The 16,561-nt window shown below is 47.2% G+C and overlaps 3 protein-coding genes across 3 annotated transcripts; 1 reads left to right on the top strand and 2 right to left on the bottom strand.

Annotated features, from left to right (window-relative positions):
- Positions 1–3,072: 3,072 nt before the first annotated feature.
- CABS01_15559 (uncharacterized protein) lies at positions 3,073–3,972 on the bottom strand (the record flags this gene model as incomplete). The annotated part of the gene is made up of 3 exons (XM_060548894.1): positions 3,073–3,399; positions 3,546–3,609; positions 3,854–3,972. Coding segments are annotated over 3 exons (510 nt in total), but the record flags the coding sequence as incomplete, so codon positions are not given.
- Positions 3,973–12,601: 8,629 nt separating this feature from the next.
- On the bottom strand, positions 12,602–13,215 carry CABS01_15560 (uncharacterized protein; the record flags this gene model as incomplete). Its single annotated transcript, XM_060548895.1, has 2 exons — positions 12,602–12,892; positions 13,060–13,215. The coding sequence occupies 2 exons, from the start codon at positions 13,213–13,215 to the stop codon at positions 12,602–12,604; spliced, it is 447 nt and encodes a 148-aa protein (XP_060391687.1).
- Positions 13,216–13,609: 394 nt separating this feature from the next.
- On the top strand, positions 13,610–16,021 carry CABS01_15561 (uncharacterized protein; the record flags this gene model as incomplete). Its single annotated transcript, XM_060548896.1, has 3 exons — positions 13,610–13,827; positions 13,883–14,797; positions 14,866–16,021. 3 exons carry the CDS (start codon positions 13,610–13,612, stop codon positions 16,019–16,021), a joined length of 2,289 nt encoding a protein of 762 aa, XP_060391688.1.
- Between the last annotated feature and the right edge of the window lie 540 nt (positions 16,022–16,561).

Consider the following 16,561-nt stretch of genomic DNA (forward strand, 5'->3'; position numbering starts at 1 on the left):
CGTTTTTTAAAAACGTATTAAGCGTAAGTAACCGATTTAACCTTAATTATATATATATTAACTATAAAATACTAACTATATAATGCTTACCTTAGTAACGGGTAAATCGATTAATATACTAATTAAGGTACTTATTTAATAACTCCTTCTATTTAGCTACTGCTTAGTAATCCTCGCTATCTATTTTCTTTTTATAGCTTACGCGGCCGTAGATAAGCTTTATATAGTACTTAAATCCGCTAGCTCTTTTACTTAAAGCTAATTTTAGTGCTCTAGACGGGCGGCTAAGTAAGTATTAGGTATTATAATAAGTCTTTATGTATTTACTAATCTCGCAATATTTATAGGTATATATATATTATATATTATATCGAAAATATATATTATATATTATATTAAAAATATATATTACGTTAAGTATTATATATTATATCTTTTTTTTCCTTACTAAGTATAATACTTTTTTATTAAGCTTATTAAAGTATAATATATTAGTTATACTAATTTATTACCTAGAGCTATATTTACCCGCCTACTTATTATAGCCTTTAATAATAGTAATAGCCTGAGCCCCTCCGTTATTATTACTAATATTATAGTTAAGTATTATACCCTTTAGGGTATTAGAGTTAGGGGATTTAGCCCGCGGGCTAATAGGGCTTAAGTAATTATTATATAATAATTAGAGGCTAAAGAAGCTAGCCGAGGCCCTATACCGGAGTCTAGTCTAAGCCTAGAGCTACTATAACTTATTAATTAAATAAAGTTTATAAAAAACGATACTACTACTACGGCTATAATAAATATACGTCTTCTTCTAGTTCTTTTTTACTAATAAAAAATAACTAACTAATAATCTCTTTTTTTTTTAGCCCGAGCTTAGTAACGAGGAGTATATCGACTTAATAAGTACGTAGCTAGAGTAGTAATAATAGTAGTAGTAGTACTAATAATAATATTAATAACGTAAAGAGTCCCCTAAGTAGTAATAGTATTACTAATAGCGAGAGGAGACCCCCGAGAGCCCTAAAGGGCACTAGTAATATTATAATAGTTATATATACTAATAGTACTAATATTATAATAATTCCGAGGAAAATTATATAAATTATAATAATATAGGGAAGGTATTTATAGTATTTAAATTAATATAATCCCTATTATTAGTTATGTGTTTTTGTATAATATTACTATTACTTAGATTTATATAAGAGGAATATAACCTACTTATAACTCCTAAAACTCCCGATAACTCTATAGCGACGATAATTTAGGTAGTAACTATCGTATATATAACTACTACCGTCGATAGTCACTCGAGCATTATGGGGGAAGCAACCTGCCCCCTCCTCCCGGTAAGGTAGACATTGCCAAAAGCTTGAAGCTTCTATGTTAATTCGTGGTTCTTACTAGTTTTCTTGGGAGGGAGTCTAGGGACTAGATCTGGGGCTAATCTGCGCTGGCGACGAGGGAGCACTATAAGAATGAGCGAGCCGCGCCGATGTTCTGGATTGATCTATTTGCAAAAGTGAAGCTTTCTGTGAGGAGTAGTTGCCGGGATGACATTTCAGTGGAATTGACAGTGGCATCGGCGAGAAGATTAGGGTATACGAGAAGATGCTTGAGCTTCAAAACTCCATGGTATGGTATTGACCCATGGTCCATCGTTCGCGCGCGAACAGTATTCCTGCCAGATTCCCTTCGTCATAACACCTAGAAACAGCGTTGCACTCGACACAACTCCACTAATCAGTTCAGTCAACTTCTAGGAAACCACCCTTGATCAAATTTGAGGCCACAGTGAATCTGCGCCGTTGAGCACCGAGCTGTCTCGCAACTCAGTAAAGTTTCGTGTGCTAAGGCTCAACCTTAGAAGCTGAGGAGGATTAATAGGCTATGGCTGTGTCAAAAATGATGTCAAGCTCCTCGAAAGTTTCTTGACTTGATTGATTGGTAAGGCACTCCAAGTGGATATTTCGAGATGTTGGTACCATATTATTCAGTGATTTTTCAATGTTCACATGAAGTATGACTGCCTGTAGGTTCAGAGAGTACTGAACCGCGACGTGCTGGCCATTCTTGTAGGTAGTCGTCCTTTTCATCATTGGAAGACGTGACTCTTTTGGTCATTCAATCTTGCTCAATTACAACTGCTTTCTAATCTATTTATGCCAATTGGTGCGTGGCACAAGCCGTGACACTTATCAACGTCGTAAATCGTCGAACGGAATATGTCGAGACATGGCGCACATCCATGAGCACATATACTAGGTTTGTAGTAGCTCAAAGTAACGGATCTAGAATAAAGTGGTAAAAAGCAATCTCCACAATGAGGTCTATGAGAGAATCTACATGGTAGAATGTGTCATAATATGCTAGTAATCTTCCTGTCTCGTGACAGAAAACATGCTTTATTGCCAGGTTCCAAGAGCATTGCTCAAACTCCATAAATCAAAAACGAATTGTAACAAAACTGTTTGACTCTATCAACAAAATTAATACGAATACAAAGTTGAAAATAATACACTGAACCAATTTATGAGCGCTTCAGCGCAAAGCAGACCACCATCAGGCAAGGTGAGAACAATAATGTCGCAATTTCAGTGAGAGTTGCTGCCTCGACACAAGATAAGTGTCTGCCATTATCTTTTATGCCCTAGCAATGCAACGCAGAAGGCTCCTTTCTACTTTCGCTACCGACACCATGTGGGTAGCCAAATTAAGCTTAATTCATCGTCATGCTGTCTGACTATGGTCCATCTGATGTCGGCATTGACTTTTCGTCTGAACGGTCAGCCTGTCTTTCCAGAATAAACATCAGATGTACGCTGAATCTCTTTCATAACCCAGCAAGATTTTGCATTTTAGAAACACCATCTCAGCCTATTACTTCCTCTGTTTCGGTGAGATTCTACACGAGGTTCTATTGTAAGTGTAGAGCGTTGCCCACACTGCTCAGAAAGTGAAAAAGGACAACATCCCACGATACAATCACGCCTGGCTCCCACAAAGGCAGCTAAATGCGCTATTTTCTTTCATAAGATAGATCAATACGCCCGAGGCAATGTGCGCTTATTCAAGATTTTCCAGGGTAACGGTGTCGCCTTTTTCAGGTGAGGCGGAATTAGGGGTGAATGTGAAGAGCGCCGAGGCTGAGAGCCCAGCCACCCACGCTATCATGCAGGCTGTATTGGAATTCTTTAGATCTCTGAATGCAAGTGCCTCGATTAAAGCGCTTCGATACTCATTCAAGTACTCCAAATGTTGGTTGCTACTGCATGTTGTGCTTTTCGTCACTGCAGTGACACATAATTGGATATTTCTCAAGATTTTCGGTTCAGCGGGCGTAGGCCTCGTGACCTTTTCCAATAGAACGCACCAAGAGCCAACCTCGTGAAGCTAGACCCGCACCGGTGAAGGCCTTAGGAGGGGATTTGAGGGGATATTGATCATTTAGTGTGGACTGCCACATTAGTGCTTGGTTGCCTTGTATGGTGGAGATGACCGACGATGCTATATGGACGTAAGTTCTACGCTTGACGCACCTCTTGCTTCCAAGCAGGCGGTTCCTTTGTTGGCAGTGCAGCAACAACCTTGTCGGTCATAGCCCTAAATCCATCGGATGTGGGGTTTTCAGATAAGTGGAATAGACATTCCCAATAGGTACCTTTCCTGTGGGATTTCCCCTCAACGAGGTTGACTTGGAGTTATTCATTCAAGTGGATATCCTCCATATTTATCAAGTGTTGAACCCGAATATCTGAATGCCATGGAATCAATAGGCTTACGGGAAATTCACCTTAGAATGCTAGACTTCGACACGGGCCACTCAAGGTAAAGTTAGGGTACTTACCCTGGTTGGCGAACAACTGGATGTGTCAGGCAGAAATGAGGTGGTTGGCGTGGTGTCCACGATTCCTGAATCCTTGGACGATTGCTCACCGCTTCTAGCGCAGCAATTTGACAGAGGTACTAGCCAACAAGTTCGAGCTATCGTGTTAGTTGTCATGGTCTTTTTTGTTCAACGAATGACAGAACACATGATTAATGGTCAAGCGCGCTTATCGATCGCATCTTAAGACTGAATCGTTATGACCATTGTCCATTAGCGTCTTTCTTTCCGAGGTCGGACATCCGTTTCATTACCTACATAAGGCAAAGTTGCCAATGACTCACCGCCATGTTAAAATATGAAGTTACATCACTCACTCCAAATGTTGGTGTGCTCAAACACGCATGGATCGCAACGCGAAGTGAAGGAATATGTATGAACGCCTGGTTGCCTGCTCAGGCTGCATTCTCGTCAATAACGAATGGTCTCACATGCTTCACCTCGATGTGAAATCCGAATTTCATGACTCACGAACCAATTTACAGCGTCCTAACTCTCCAACGTGAGGAGCTCTAGCAACTGGTCTCACAGAGCTTGACTTTTTATTTTTGAAAGTGTCTTCAATCTCAGATCACGCCAGAAAATGTTCTTGTGAACCCTTTTGTGCATCATCAGACGTTCTTCGGTCAAGATCTAACGTTCAACAGGCCAACTGTCGTGTTACCGATAGTGTAAAATAGCGTACCAGATTGAGCAGTAACACGCAGTTGTGCAATTCGTGGTCTTGAACGAAAAAAAGCGCCAATTTCATTGCCTAGGCGGACGCATGCAATTTTGCATGTTTTACTGTTGTGTTACAATACACATGCCCCTCATGTTCGCATCACCTCATACTGCGGACTGTTTACTATTGTCGGGACTCTGGTGCATTCGATGTTCTTGCTGAGCGACCAATAACTAAGCAACCACATCCTAGGTGAAGCATCAGTCAACTCCGTCATCTAAAACGTTATGGTTTGATCAACATGCCCATGATCGATGTGTGAGACAACAAGAGGCAGACCAGATGCCTTGCAAATCCTCATCCTTCTCTTGGAGGACGGCAGCCCTCCAAGTCCTCCGGATCAAGACGCAACGTTCTCGAGATGAATCGGAGGTTCGTGTCAGGCCTCGCCGGTTGAGGGATAGCTTAAGGGGGCATTGGGAGGAGGACCAAGCAACAAAGGAGCAGCTCAGGTATATTTAGAACGCTGAGAGTACACCTCGAGGGAAGAGCAGATTTCAGTAATTCATCTTCTAGACCCTAACAGCAGTTGGCCTCTGTGAGCTTCTTCCCTGTGTCGTACACCTATTGACAGCAAAGCTGGCCACCTCCCCCAAAGGCGTGAAGATACTACATAAGCCAACGCCCTCGTCCTTTGATATTTGCCTTATCTCGCCTGAATTTCCCCTTTCTTCATTTTGCGTTTCAAATGGCTTCTGTAGCACTTGTTTGTAAGTTGGCAGTGCAATATGACTCATCGCCTTTCACGCCCTTGATCATCTCTACCCAAGTGCCGACGCCAGTGCCCAGGCTACCACGCGGCAAGACTATTGGGAGACCGAGCTGGGGTCATCCCGGACCGGTGGGCCCCGGATGAGGCGGACTGGCGCGCCGAGAGTACCGCAGATCCGTTGAAGAATGATAATGACCTACTTTAGCCAATGCTCTACGCAGTAGGGTATGGGTATGCGGGTTGTCCCGTCCGGGAGCTTCGGACGTATCCAGCGCGCGTATTAGTAGGGATTCATCACAACATTACTCCGTAGCATTGAAGCCGATTCCCCTGATTGCGCTGGACTGATAGACGCCCGACGGCCTTAACCTGCGACCATCTGCGGCCATCTGCCAACCAATGACCGGAAGCCTAATACCCGATATTCTGCCATCTTTGACCTTTGTGGTTCGATATGCATCAATACCCATGCTAGCTTTCGCTACGCGTCAACACTCCAAGATAAATCGCTAATCAGACTCATCACTCGCGTGGCTTATGGGGCTGAGCCGTGCTGGTCTGAGGGCCACCATGTGGCCTAGGTTCTTTGGGCGAGTGTGCCGTTTTCAGGCCGAATCAACTTCAGACTGTCTCTAATGTCTTTCATGCCCTGATATCGAATGGCGAAGAGGAGGCCAGCAATGCTCAGGTCTCAACAAAGGTGGTAAGCAGATGCGAGATCGAGAAGCGTACCCCCCTGCCCTTGGCCCACTTGCGCGGCCGCTGTCTTCGAGGCAGAAGATTGGAGTCGTGGACTTGTAAATGCCGACCAGGGCTGACCTATAATAGTAGAGCCTGGCTGTAGGTAAGCCTTATTTCGCCCTGAAATTCATGTATAGGTCTCCTTTCGAGCAGAAATGAGCTCATCCTCCTGTGTTCACCTGACATCTCCCGAATAGCTGAATGCCACGATCGTGAACACTAATGTCGGAGGCACGAATTCTAGGTATGGCCTCAAATTGAGGACCTTGATATCTCCGTCAAAGCAGGCGTCCCGTGGAGTAGCAAATAAAGCATGTCATGCGCGGCGACGTGTTGAGTTCCGCGACGACTGCGAAACACGGTTGTCTCGACCGAAAGACCGGTGGAATTGTTGTAAGGCGTCTTTGGGGCTTCTTGGTGGTGTACGCAAATCGTTGCGAGTGATTCGTTATCCCAAGTGGCGCTGTTGATCCGGGAATATCATTCTCGTCTTGGCTCCAGGCAAGCCCCGAAGAACGGCAGGCTGAGGGCTAACTGTCTTATGACGGCTCGAGAACTGCCTGGAGCGGGATGGCTTTCAGCGTGGAAGTGAACGTCCCGAATTCCCAAGGAGTAGTGGATGACGGAGTCATTGCGAGGTCGTGCAACCTCGGCCTAAGATCTGCTTGTATGACAAAGCCTGACCGAACTCTGCGAGCTTTCCACGGGGAAACCTTGGTGGGCCAATCAACATTGGCTGTCGACGTGGAATAAACTCGAAATATACCTATTTCGGGTACTGTTTCCCACTTTCGTTGAACCATTCACAAACAACCTGGAACAGCAATGGGCGCGGCGGCGTGCCACATAATGAAGGCTGATGTGCTCCGGACGCGGCGAGCGGCGCACGTGAGAAACGGTCTTGGAACTTCGGAAGAGCCCCATACGGGACTCCGTCCTCGATCAAGTCCGAAAATAAGATCCACTTGTCAGTATATCACTGCCGATGGATCGTAGCCCCTAGATGTTTTGTTCCACCAGCAGCCGTCTGCGAGTGTATTGTCGTACACAACCCCGACTTGGGAGCCGTTGGTCTAGAGTCGGTGGAGTCGTACAGAATACTACAGAGTGGAAGAACTTGTTCACTCGAGAAGCTTGCTTTGATCAAGCTGAAAAGTGCAATAAAAACATGGATATTGGCAATCCTACAGGCTGCCATCGTTGCCCCTCCATGTCTGCAGGTGTCCCTTGTACGGGAAGGGAAAGTGCTTCCCCGAAGACTTCAACGAGTGGGATGCCGCCTGTGACTTGTGGCGGCAGGGGCGGGTAAAGTTCCCACCAAGGATCGCTAATATTGCAAACCCTTTGCAGATGCGGGAGGATGCCATGTGTGAGGTCATCATGAAAAAGCAATGTATTCAGGGGCAGATGTAGCTTAAGCCTTGAGAAAAACAGCCCCTCACTACACACACCTCATAATCATCCACAATTGATCTATGAACCTTGCAAGGCAACTCAATACATGATGCAATTCGAAAAATCAAGTTGGAAACTGGTGTAAGGTAGTTCATGTGTTTGGGTTAGTCGCAAGGAGGGGAATGGGTGGCGCAGCAACCAATAGAAAAAACGTTGATGGCCAATGAATCAACAATAGCACGCGCTGACGCTGCTTCGAGAACACCAAGCACCTATTGAAAACACGCCCTGGATAGCTCAAGATGAAGAAACGGGCGCTGGCGCCGGCACCATCATCCTCATTGAAGCCAAGGCTATGGAGGAAATTTCGATTGCCTATCAACTTGATAGCGACAGTAAATGAAACCATTCATGGGATAGCTGGGCACTGTGGTGCATCCAAGGGAGAGAAAAAGAGGGGTGTGGTGAGACACCTAATTGAATCAACCGTGTTTTGGAAAATGTTTCCCATGTTGACCCTACGATCCCAATACGCTTTCGTTTACGAATTCCGGTCCAAAATTGAGGACGTCTGCCTTGCAGGGCCATCCATTTCAAAGACAAGGCTCGGAGGGACGCATACTCATGTTGACCTCCCTGAAAGGTGGCGACAGGTTTCGATGGCGGCTCGAGGCATATAGTTTGAGGCAACCAGATGCCAGTTTACCAGCCACACAGCCTTGCGACGTGCTTCGTGTAAAATACCAGCGTGTCGATCGCATATGATGCTAGTCTATCATAACTTGGAACATCAGCAGGCGACCCCCGGATCAGCACGAAAATACCTAAACCGCAACCATGTCCATGTGCTGAGACGCGAACAACGACCTCGATGGTGAAAGGCGCTTGCCCATAAGTTGGCCACCGCGGCTGTGAGGCGTCGTGTTACCCGCACGCTGACCTAGCGCCAACTAACCGCAGGTATGTTGTTTGATTGAACGACCGAACAAATATTTGCTGGCATCGTTGGTTTGCTGCCCACTGCCACTTCCCGGTCGTTGCGTTTTTGATTCTACAGCGCGGCTGGAGAAAGGTCTTTGTCGACGGCACAGGGCCGTTGTCCACGGCCGCAGGGCTTCGCTACCACGTAGGGCTGATTGCTGGGCCAGTGGGTTTGAACGGGGGCCGGCGAAGTTGCCTTGCTGCCTTCGGCTCTGCCCTCTAGCCGAGATGACGAGGCATCGGTTGGCTGTGAACTGTTTCTAAGAGCTCCTCACCGACGGGCACATGCCGTCTTGGGCATGTTGGCCATTCTTTTGACCCCGTGCGAACGGTGTAGCCAAGTCGGAGATGAGGGACGTATGCGGTCAGGCGCATGGTTTGCCTATTAATGCGATTCGATTGTTGCTCTATATCAGCAGACTCCTATGACGTCTCGGTGTGAGAACTTGGGAGACGAACGATGGTCTGCGGCATGGCGTAACGTTGGTAGGGTAAAGCTCCTGGCTTTGTTCAGCTGGGAACGGATGTTGGGTGCAGAGATTGGGGCTGCTAAGCGTCGTCAAGTCTCCCGATGGTAAGGTGATGTGATGGCTCATGATGAAAACATGTGCTTTGTTCTGTCGAATTGGAATTCAACATCGGATTGGGCCTATCGACGGATCAGAGCGGTCAGCGTTGATATCATGCCACGGAGACTGGTGATGAAGATGGTGATTTCTTTGAAGAGGATATGGCGGCATTGAAACATGCCAAACCAGATTGATGAAGAAAAATGAACTTCAGCCTTGGTGGCATGACATATTGATCATAGAATAAGATTGCGATGGTAACTCTGACCAATTATCAATGTTAACCACGGCAAGTGCATTGGCTCACGAATGACAAAGAGGAAAACCTGCCATTTCGTCTTTGTTGTCCCCACTATAAACAGGTCTGTGGCATGGATGGTGGTTGCCTTACCGCGCCATGCAGTTGACAGCATCGATTTCTTGCCAAAAGTTTTCCTTTCACTAAACTCACAACAGAAATGGTCCCTTTGAACTCAGAATAATTCTCCTACGCATAGAGGGATTCGGGCTTTTGGGTATTACTTCTTTAGAGTATCAATTGGGATGGTAGTGCAGGAGTAAGTGTGGTGGAATTATTTCTCAATGAATCGAGTGGAAGTCAATTTTGTCACATACTTGGACTCTGAACAGTGGTTCGCAGTGGCGGCTGCATAAACAGTGGGACCTTGCCGCCCTTCCCAGAGTGATGGGATGTGGCACAGACTTTACCTTATTTGACATACTTCTATATCCGTATTATGCACACCCTGCGACTACTTTGTCCTCTGAACTTCAATGCAGGTCCCAAATTGTCGTCTCCCATTTAGCCGAATTCCGCACTTTTCAATACAGTAATAGTCGGCTTTCCAGCCATATCTTTTTTGTATGAAGCTGGCAAAATGAAATTATCAGTACTATCGCAATTACACTTGACTTTGACAAACATGAAATGTTTGGTATATTGTAATGAGTTCGATATCATACGGTATCGAAGTAGAGAATAAAGCTAGCCAGATCTTTAGAACAGTTCAAACTTAGTCATGAGCCTCATCTAGACAGGAACAATGCCAACACATTTGATGGTAACTCCACGTCTTTCAAGATATTAGAGATGTTCCAATTCTAGCCATCAGCGCGCCGGCCCAGCCATGTCCTGCCAACGATTTCATGTAGAAGGTTGGGCCTTTGATACCAGTAATCCAATACTGCCTGCGACGTTGACAGCCATCATACAATTATCAGAAGTCTGACTGAACTAGTACGCCAGCGCATTAGCGTCATATTTGATTTCTCATATATTCATTGTTTGAATGACGTGCATAGATAGCAAGGCACCGTTTGCCGTTCCAGGAAGGTTGCTAACTTGTGACATCCACTTTGGCACTTGTTGTGGTACTGCACAAAATTTGTTACGCACTCGGGATGAATCCTGTTCTAACTTCTTCTGACGTGTTCGCGGCGTTGCATTTTGGCCAGAACGGTTAGAACCGGCTACCTCGAGCGGCTTTTGAAGAACCGACGAATTGCACATTACCTGAACGAGGATTCACTCCATGTATGTACTGGCTCGAAGATTTGAGGGTGAACAACCAGCCTCATTTCACTAGTCTCGTAATTTGTTCTGGTTGGCTTTTTGCATGCCAAATATTGAAAAATGACTATGTTGCAGGAGTTAAGGAAAGGCTGTCCAAGAGCAGGGTATAGTTTCTCATTCATAGCTCGAGGATGATGAGTCCAAGGCTAACATAAGAAATATCAGATGTTAGAACGTTGTTTGTAGACGATATTTGTAAGCTTTGAGGTGTAAACAATGATCAGTCCGCAAAGACCGACAGAAAATCCTTGGTCAGATAACGACTGATACTGAGGTTTTCATCCGTCGTAGAAACATTAAAAAGAGCCTCAGGCCGTTGTATGCAAAGAACCGGGATTAAAAAGGTACTCTGCAGCCCCTTATGCTGATTATTGAGCCTACTTACATTCAGTGATGTAAACAAGAAGTAGCCAGTGAAGAGCAGCCTCTTTCATGATCCAGGGGTTAAAGTTTAGCCTCGTGCAACTCGCCAATCATTCCTGTCGGGCTCAAAACTCCAAGAGTCATGGATGCAGCTGACCACATCATCTCACCCTATCCGTGAAGGATTTGGATGGATTGTGATGATTCATTCTCTCGTTGGTTGCCTGGAAATTTTCCTGTCGTCGAATAGATGCCCTGTTACTCACCCCTGGCTCTTGAGAGCTCCAGAAGAGCTGACTGTAGGCAGCATAGGCAGACGCAGCGTATGGCAATAATCACAAGCCACATGACGCTTTACTCCGAAAGATCGGTGTCAATTCGCTCTAGAAGCTTCGAAACAATTGAAGGCAACTAGAACTAAGACAGTCATGATTCTGATGATATCCAACCTCAGCGCAGAGTTGCACATGGCTTTTGTCTCCGGACGCCTGGTTCAATGGAGTTCCACGGGTCTGTGAGAAAATGGCCAGCTTTCGTTGCGCTCAGAAGGCCCGAATAAAAATATGCGTTGGTATGGAGCGTCAACACCGTTGTTGTGGGTCGACATACGAGTATCGGTTATCGTGTCAGCGGCTCAGCGGCTCAGCCAGCCTCGCATCCGCCCCATCGGTTTTTGAGAGTCGCCTCCTTACGTATACGATCTCTGTAAGTTTATTAGCTTTCAGCTGGGACTCGTGAGAGGGTATTTCTTGTGAAGAAGGCTTCCACATCATGCGCAACCACCCACGTGCTACTGTATAATATTGGCCACTAGGACCTTCCTCTCCGCCAAATCAATCCATCTCGCAGACCATCACAGGCACCGGGTTGTGCTCAAATCCATTGAGAGACCGCAGAAGTTTCGTTAAGTGGTGGAAAGTACGACATCGGGGATGTTCACTCTTCGCTTCGTAAGTGTTGCATTGCTTTACAGCAATTTACGGAGGTGCCGGCATACGATGGTGTGGCTGTGTTCTACCAGGTGGCGTTGGTTACCTGAGATTGGTCGCCACATGACCTTGGGTGATGAGAACATTTGTCAGAGCAAGATCAAGACAGAAGCATTCCGTGATCGGAAGTAATCAGTTTGCCATGGCAATCCTCGACTGTTGGAACTTCTCAACAAATGCATCTCCGTGGAAGTCGAGATGTTCAAGATGCTTCCTTGGAGCAACAATACTCACGTGGCACTTGATTCATGGTTCAGCACTGTGCCACCTGAGCCAATGAGCTGAGCCAATGATCAGAGCCAATGAGACGCTTCGGAGTGAGTGAGCACTGAAACTTGATAGAGCAGAAAACAAAATTTGGCTTAAGTGCGAAACGAAACACCGACACCCAAGGCTCAGTGTTGGCTGTGAGTTTAGGACAGAAGCATACTCCGTATGCCTGCGAGCCTCACGCAGAATCACACACGTGAAGTCTTAGTTGTTAAAGGAAAGATGTAGAAAAATGGAAACAGCGCGGTCGTTTACCTATTGGGTGGCACTACGTAATGGTTGAGATTTTGGTCAGCAGAGAGCCCGATACTCCGTACTCTAGGTGACAATTCCCGGTACAAGGTAGTCGGCCGAGTTCGACAGCTGGGCTGGCACAGACTCATTTATGAAGATTAGCTGCGTACATTTATTGGTATGGCCAGCATGGCCCAAGTGGGGACAAATGCTACGAAACGTGATTGACGGAAGTCATCTTTTGGAAACGACTCGACGGGACATGTACACTTTGGTCGGGTCAGATTTGGCCCCCATCCTGTGTGGTTGTCCACGCTAATATAACGGCACATGACCGCCCAGCGAGCGCTGGACGCAATGATGGACACCTCTTTTCGCACATAGCTGTTCATGTCATCCTTGCAGATAACAACAACAACATCAACAACATCAACACCGGTCAGCAGCGGCTAGACCCGTGAACATTTACGAATTCCCGTTTCCATGACCTCGCCTGATATGAAAGTGCAGAGAGGCGACCGGTGTCCTTGTGTTCGTCTACAGAGACATGGTCTGTCTGGATGGGAGAGGACGAGGCTTACCTTACGATGTGTGAGTGGAAGGGAGAATGTTATACATGCAGGGCGGGCCAGCTGGAACCTGGAGCAGGCTGGGTTTCTCTTAGATCTGGGGCAGACGAAAACCCCCAGTGGACTTGAGGCGACGGGAGACTGGTGGTTCGCGTCCCATTTTGAGCCCCAACAAGGCGACCAGCAGTGGGGCCTATGCACATGGTACGTACCTAGGAGTCTACTTTGGCAGGAAGTCAAGGGAGGGGGTGTGAAAGGTGTGGGTGGCTAAAGGTGGGTGGGAAAATATCAATGCGGATAGGTAGCCAGCCTGCACCCCCGCCTCACTGCTGCCTCCTAAAGATGGCTCGCCAGCCGGAGTGCTAAATGGCTGAAAGGAATTGAGCAGCTCTCGAAATGACCTGGCGGCTGGCGGATCAGTTCGCATCTTAATCGATATGAATCGAGTTCGTGCCAATTTCATGTGTTGATAGATTCTCGTTCTTCCAATCTCGGTGGCTCAACAGCCGTCAGGAATTACTTTAGCCCGGAGCTTTGACGCACCGTCCATCTGGCCTGCCACGGTTTCTATGCATAAACATCACGAGTACGCTGAATATGACGGAGAAACCTCGCGGTGCTGGTCTCGACCTGTCGAAGCGACTCACGAATTATAGGCGAGCCAACGACTCTAGCTTGCGAAAATGCGCCTATTGTACCGATTATACGTTTCCTGGGAGCTCCGAGAAAGTCGACGTGGAGCGTCACTTCCAGAAGTGCGGCCATAGCACCCACGACAACAACCAAACCGATTTAATAGAAAAGACCTGGTTACAGTAATGGTTTCAGTCGCGGAAACGCATTTTCCAATGCTGACTTATACTTGCGTAGGATCCGTGACCGCCAGCGAACACTGCCGACGGCGAATCTGCCATCTAGCCCTCTTCATCCAATAACTTCAAAACAACCACCTATAGACAATGCCGACCCGAGCACACAGTCGTCCGTTGCCGGACACGATAGGCAAGGTGCAACTAGCCCATCTTCGGAAAAAAATAAGAGGAAGGACGGTGATCATAGGTCTTCGCATCCAAAGCGCAGTCGCGCCCGTCAGCAACCGCAGGCGTCTGGTGCCAGCCATACTGAAGATAGCGACTTCCAAAGAGATCCGGCACACAAGGCGGGTAGATTGTGGACTCCTGAGGAGGGGGCATCGACGCCTCGACGGACCGATGCCGGGCGATCCAAGGACCAGAATGGTTCAGATCTCCCTCGAGCAGCTTCCAATCGGTCGTTCGAACACCCGCGTTCCTCCGATTTTGATAACACTGAGGTGTTGATCAAACAACCAGAGACGCGCCCTATCAGCCAAGAACAACTCGTTGCTGAGGTAAAGGGAATTTACGCTGGGCTCGTCATGGTCGAATCGAAGTGTATCGAGGTCGACAACGCTCAAAGTTCAAATAACGAGACCAATCCCAAGCTCAATAATGAGCAGTGGCAGGCATTGATTGCTTTGCACCGAACTCTGCTACATGAGCACCATGATTTCTTCCTTGCGTCGCAGCATCCATCTGCAAGTCCGGCATTACGTCGGCTTGCGAGTAAGTACGCGATGCCGGCCCGCATGTGGCGCCATGGCATTCATTCATTCTTGGAGCTTTTGCGTCATCGTCTGCCCGCCTCGCTCGAACACATGCTCACGTTCATTTATTTGGCATACTCTATGATGGCTCTGTTGTACGAGACTGTTCCTACCTTCGAAGACACTTGGATTGAGTGCCTCGGCGACTTGGGCCGCTATCGGTCAGTAAATTCAAGACAAACATTGTAACCAATCTTCCTTCTACGCACATATTGACTCTTCATTACAGCATGGCCATTGAGGATGATGATCTTAAGGATAGAGAAGTGTGGACTTCAGTCTCTCGACACTGGTACTCAAAGGCTAGCGATAAAGCTCCTCAAACGGGTCGCCTTTACCACCACCTCGCAATTCTGGCTCGTCCCAATGCTCTACAGCAGCTTTTCTATTACACCAAGTCTCTCTGCGTACCAGTTCCTTTCCTGTCTGCTCGCGAATCAATTATGACATTGTTCGACCCGCATCTCAATGGCACACAGACCAGGCTGCAGGAGATTGACGCAGCCTTTGTGCGCGCTCATGCAATTCTCTTTTCGGGTAAGAACACCGATCAACTCTCATCGTCTATCAACGAGTTCATCGACAGCCTGGACAATCACATCGCACGTCACACCCGTCGCTGGCTGGATAGCGCATACTACATTTCCATCGCGTTGGGCTGCTCCCTTCTCGAATATGGTAGCGAGAGCAATCCCATCATGAGAGCCATCAAATCTGGCCGTACCGACGATGCAGACATCCCAATGGAAGAGGCTGAGATTGTAGCTGCTCCAACACAGAAGTTCCTGGACGCCCTGGATTTTGCAGCTCGCACTCATAACGTTGTGTTGCGACGATTCGGCGACGAGAATATCCGACCCTACCTACATGTCACTCTCTCGCTTCTCCTCCACTTGTCACAGTTTCCTGCAGCGATAGGACTGGTAGAAGAGAAGATGCCTTGGAAGCTTATTGCTTTGCTCCTCAACACTATCATGCCCACGGACATGCCTACTGAAACCATCAACATCATTGAGTCAGAGAACTTCCCCCGGCCAGACAAGGGCGACCCTCGTCCCTTGCCGGACGACTTCGCACAGCGGGGCCTTCTTTGGGTTGATAAGTACTATCCTAGCGATTGGTTTACTGCTACAAAGGTGGATGACGATGAAAAATATTTTGAGGTTGCGTCCATGATGGAAGAGCGCTCACAACGCTGTCTTTGGCTGGGTTGCCGACTGGCAACATCGGGCAAGTGGTTGACTTACGACGAGGAAGCGAAGCAATTCGGCGTTGCGCCGCAATTCGATATAGAAATCCCTGACCTGAGCACCGATGTCACACCTGCGGGAGCATCTGACGATGCCGATGTGATCATTCCAGATGCCCCTGACGCACGTCATTGAACGTGGTGGACTGGTATTTTCCCTTGGCGGAAGGCGTTGCAATAGACTCTGTTGGGTAGATCGACGGCGATTCTCAGGCCGTTTTGGTTGTTTGGTTGGTTTGCTTCTGGGTTATGTTCCTGTCCGCTGCAACGCTTCCGGCGAAGGTTAACCAGTCACATGCATCTGGGATACAAATCCGTTATCTCTGGCCCAAGCTTGGGCTGAAAACCAGAGACGAAAAAGATCTGCGAGTGCACACACGTACGAGGCAGTATCTCCATCACTCGCTTGACAATCGATCCGGCGAGCGCAAATTGAGGTATTGCTAACGAGTCGCTTGCTTCTCATGAGTTGGAAATACGGTGGGGAGAAATGCAATAGGTGGGTCACCTCGATTCCATTCCTAAAGTCTGCGCTGATTTTTGTTCTCAAGTATATGTATACTGCCTAAAGTATGTAGATAGTTCAAAACATAATTTCACAAATGTAACGTCTCTGTTATCTGATTCTGGTGAGATGGCCGTGAATCAAGCCCGGGTGCGGGATGCAGTTCGGCCC

Source organism: Colletotrichum abscissum (assembly GCF_030869225.1).
Source record: "Colletotrichum abscissum strain IMI 504890 chromosome Unknown Scaffold_69.1, whole genome shotgun sequence".
Lineage (NCBI taxonomy): Eukaryota > Fungi > Ascomycota > Sordariomycetes > Glomerellales > Glomerellaceae > Colletotrichum > Colletotrichum abscissum.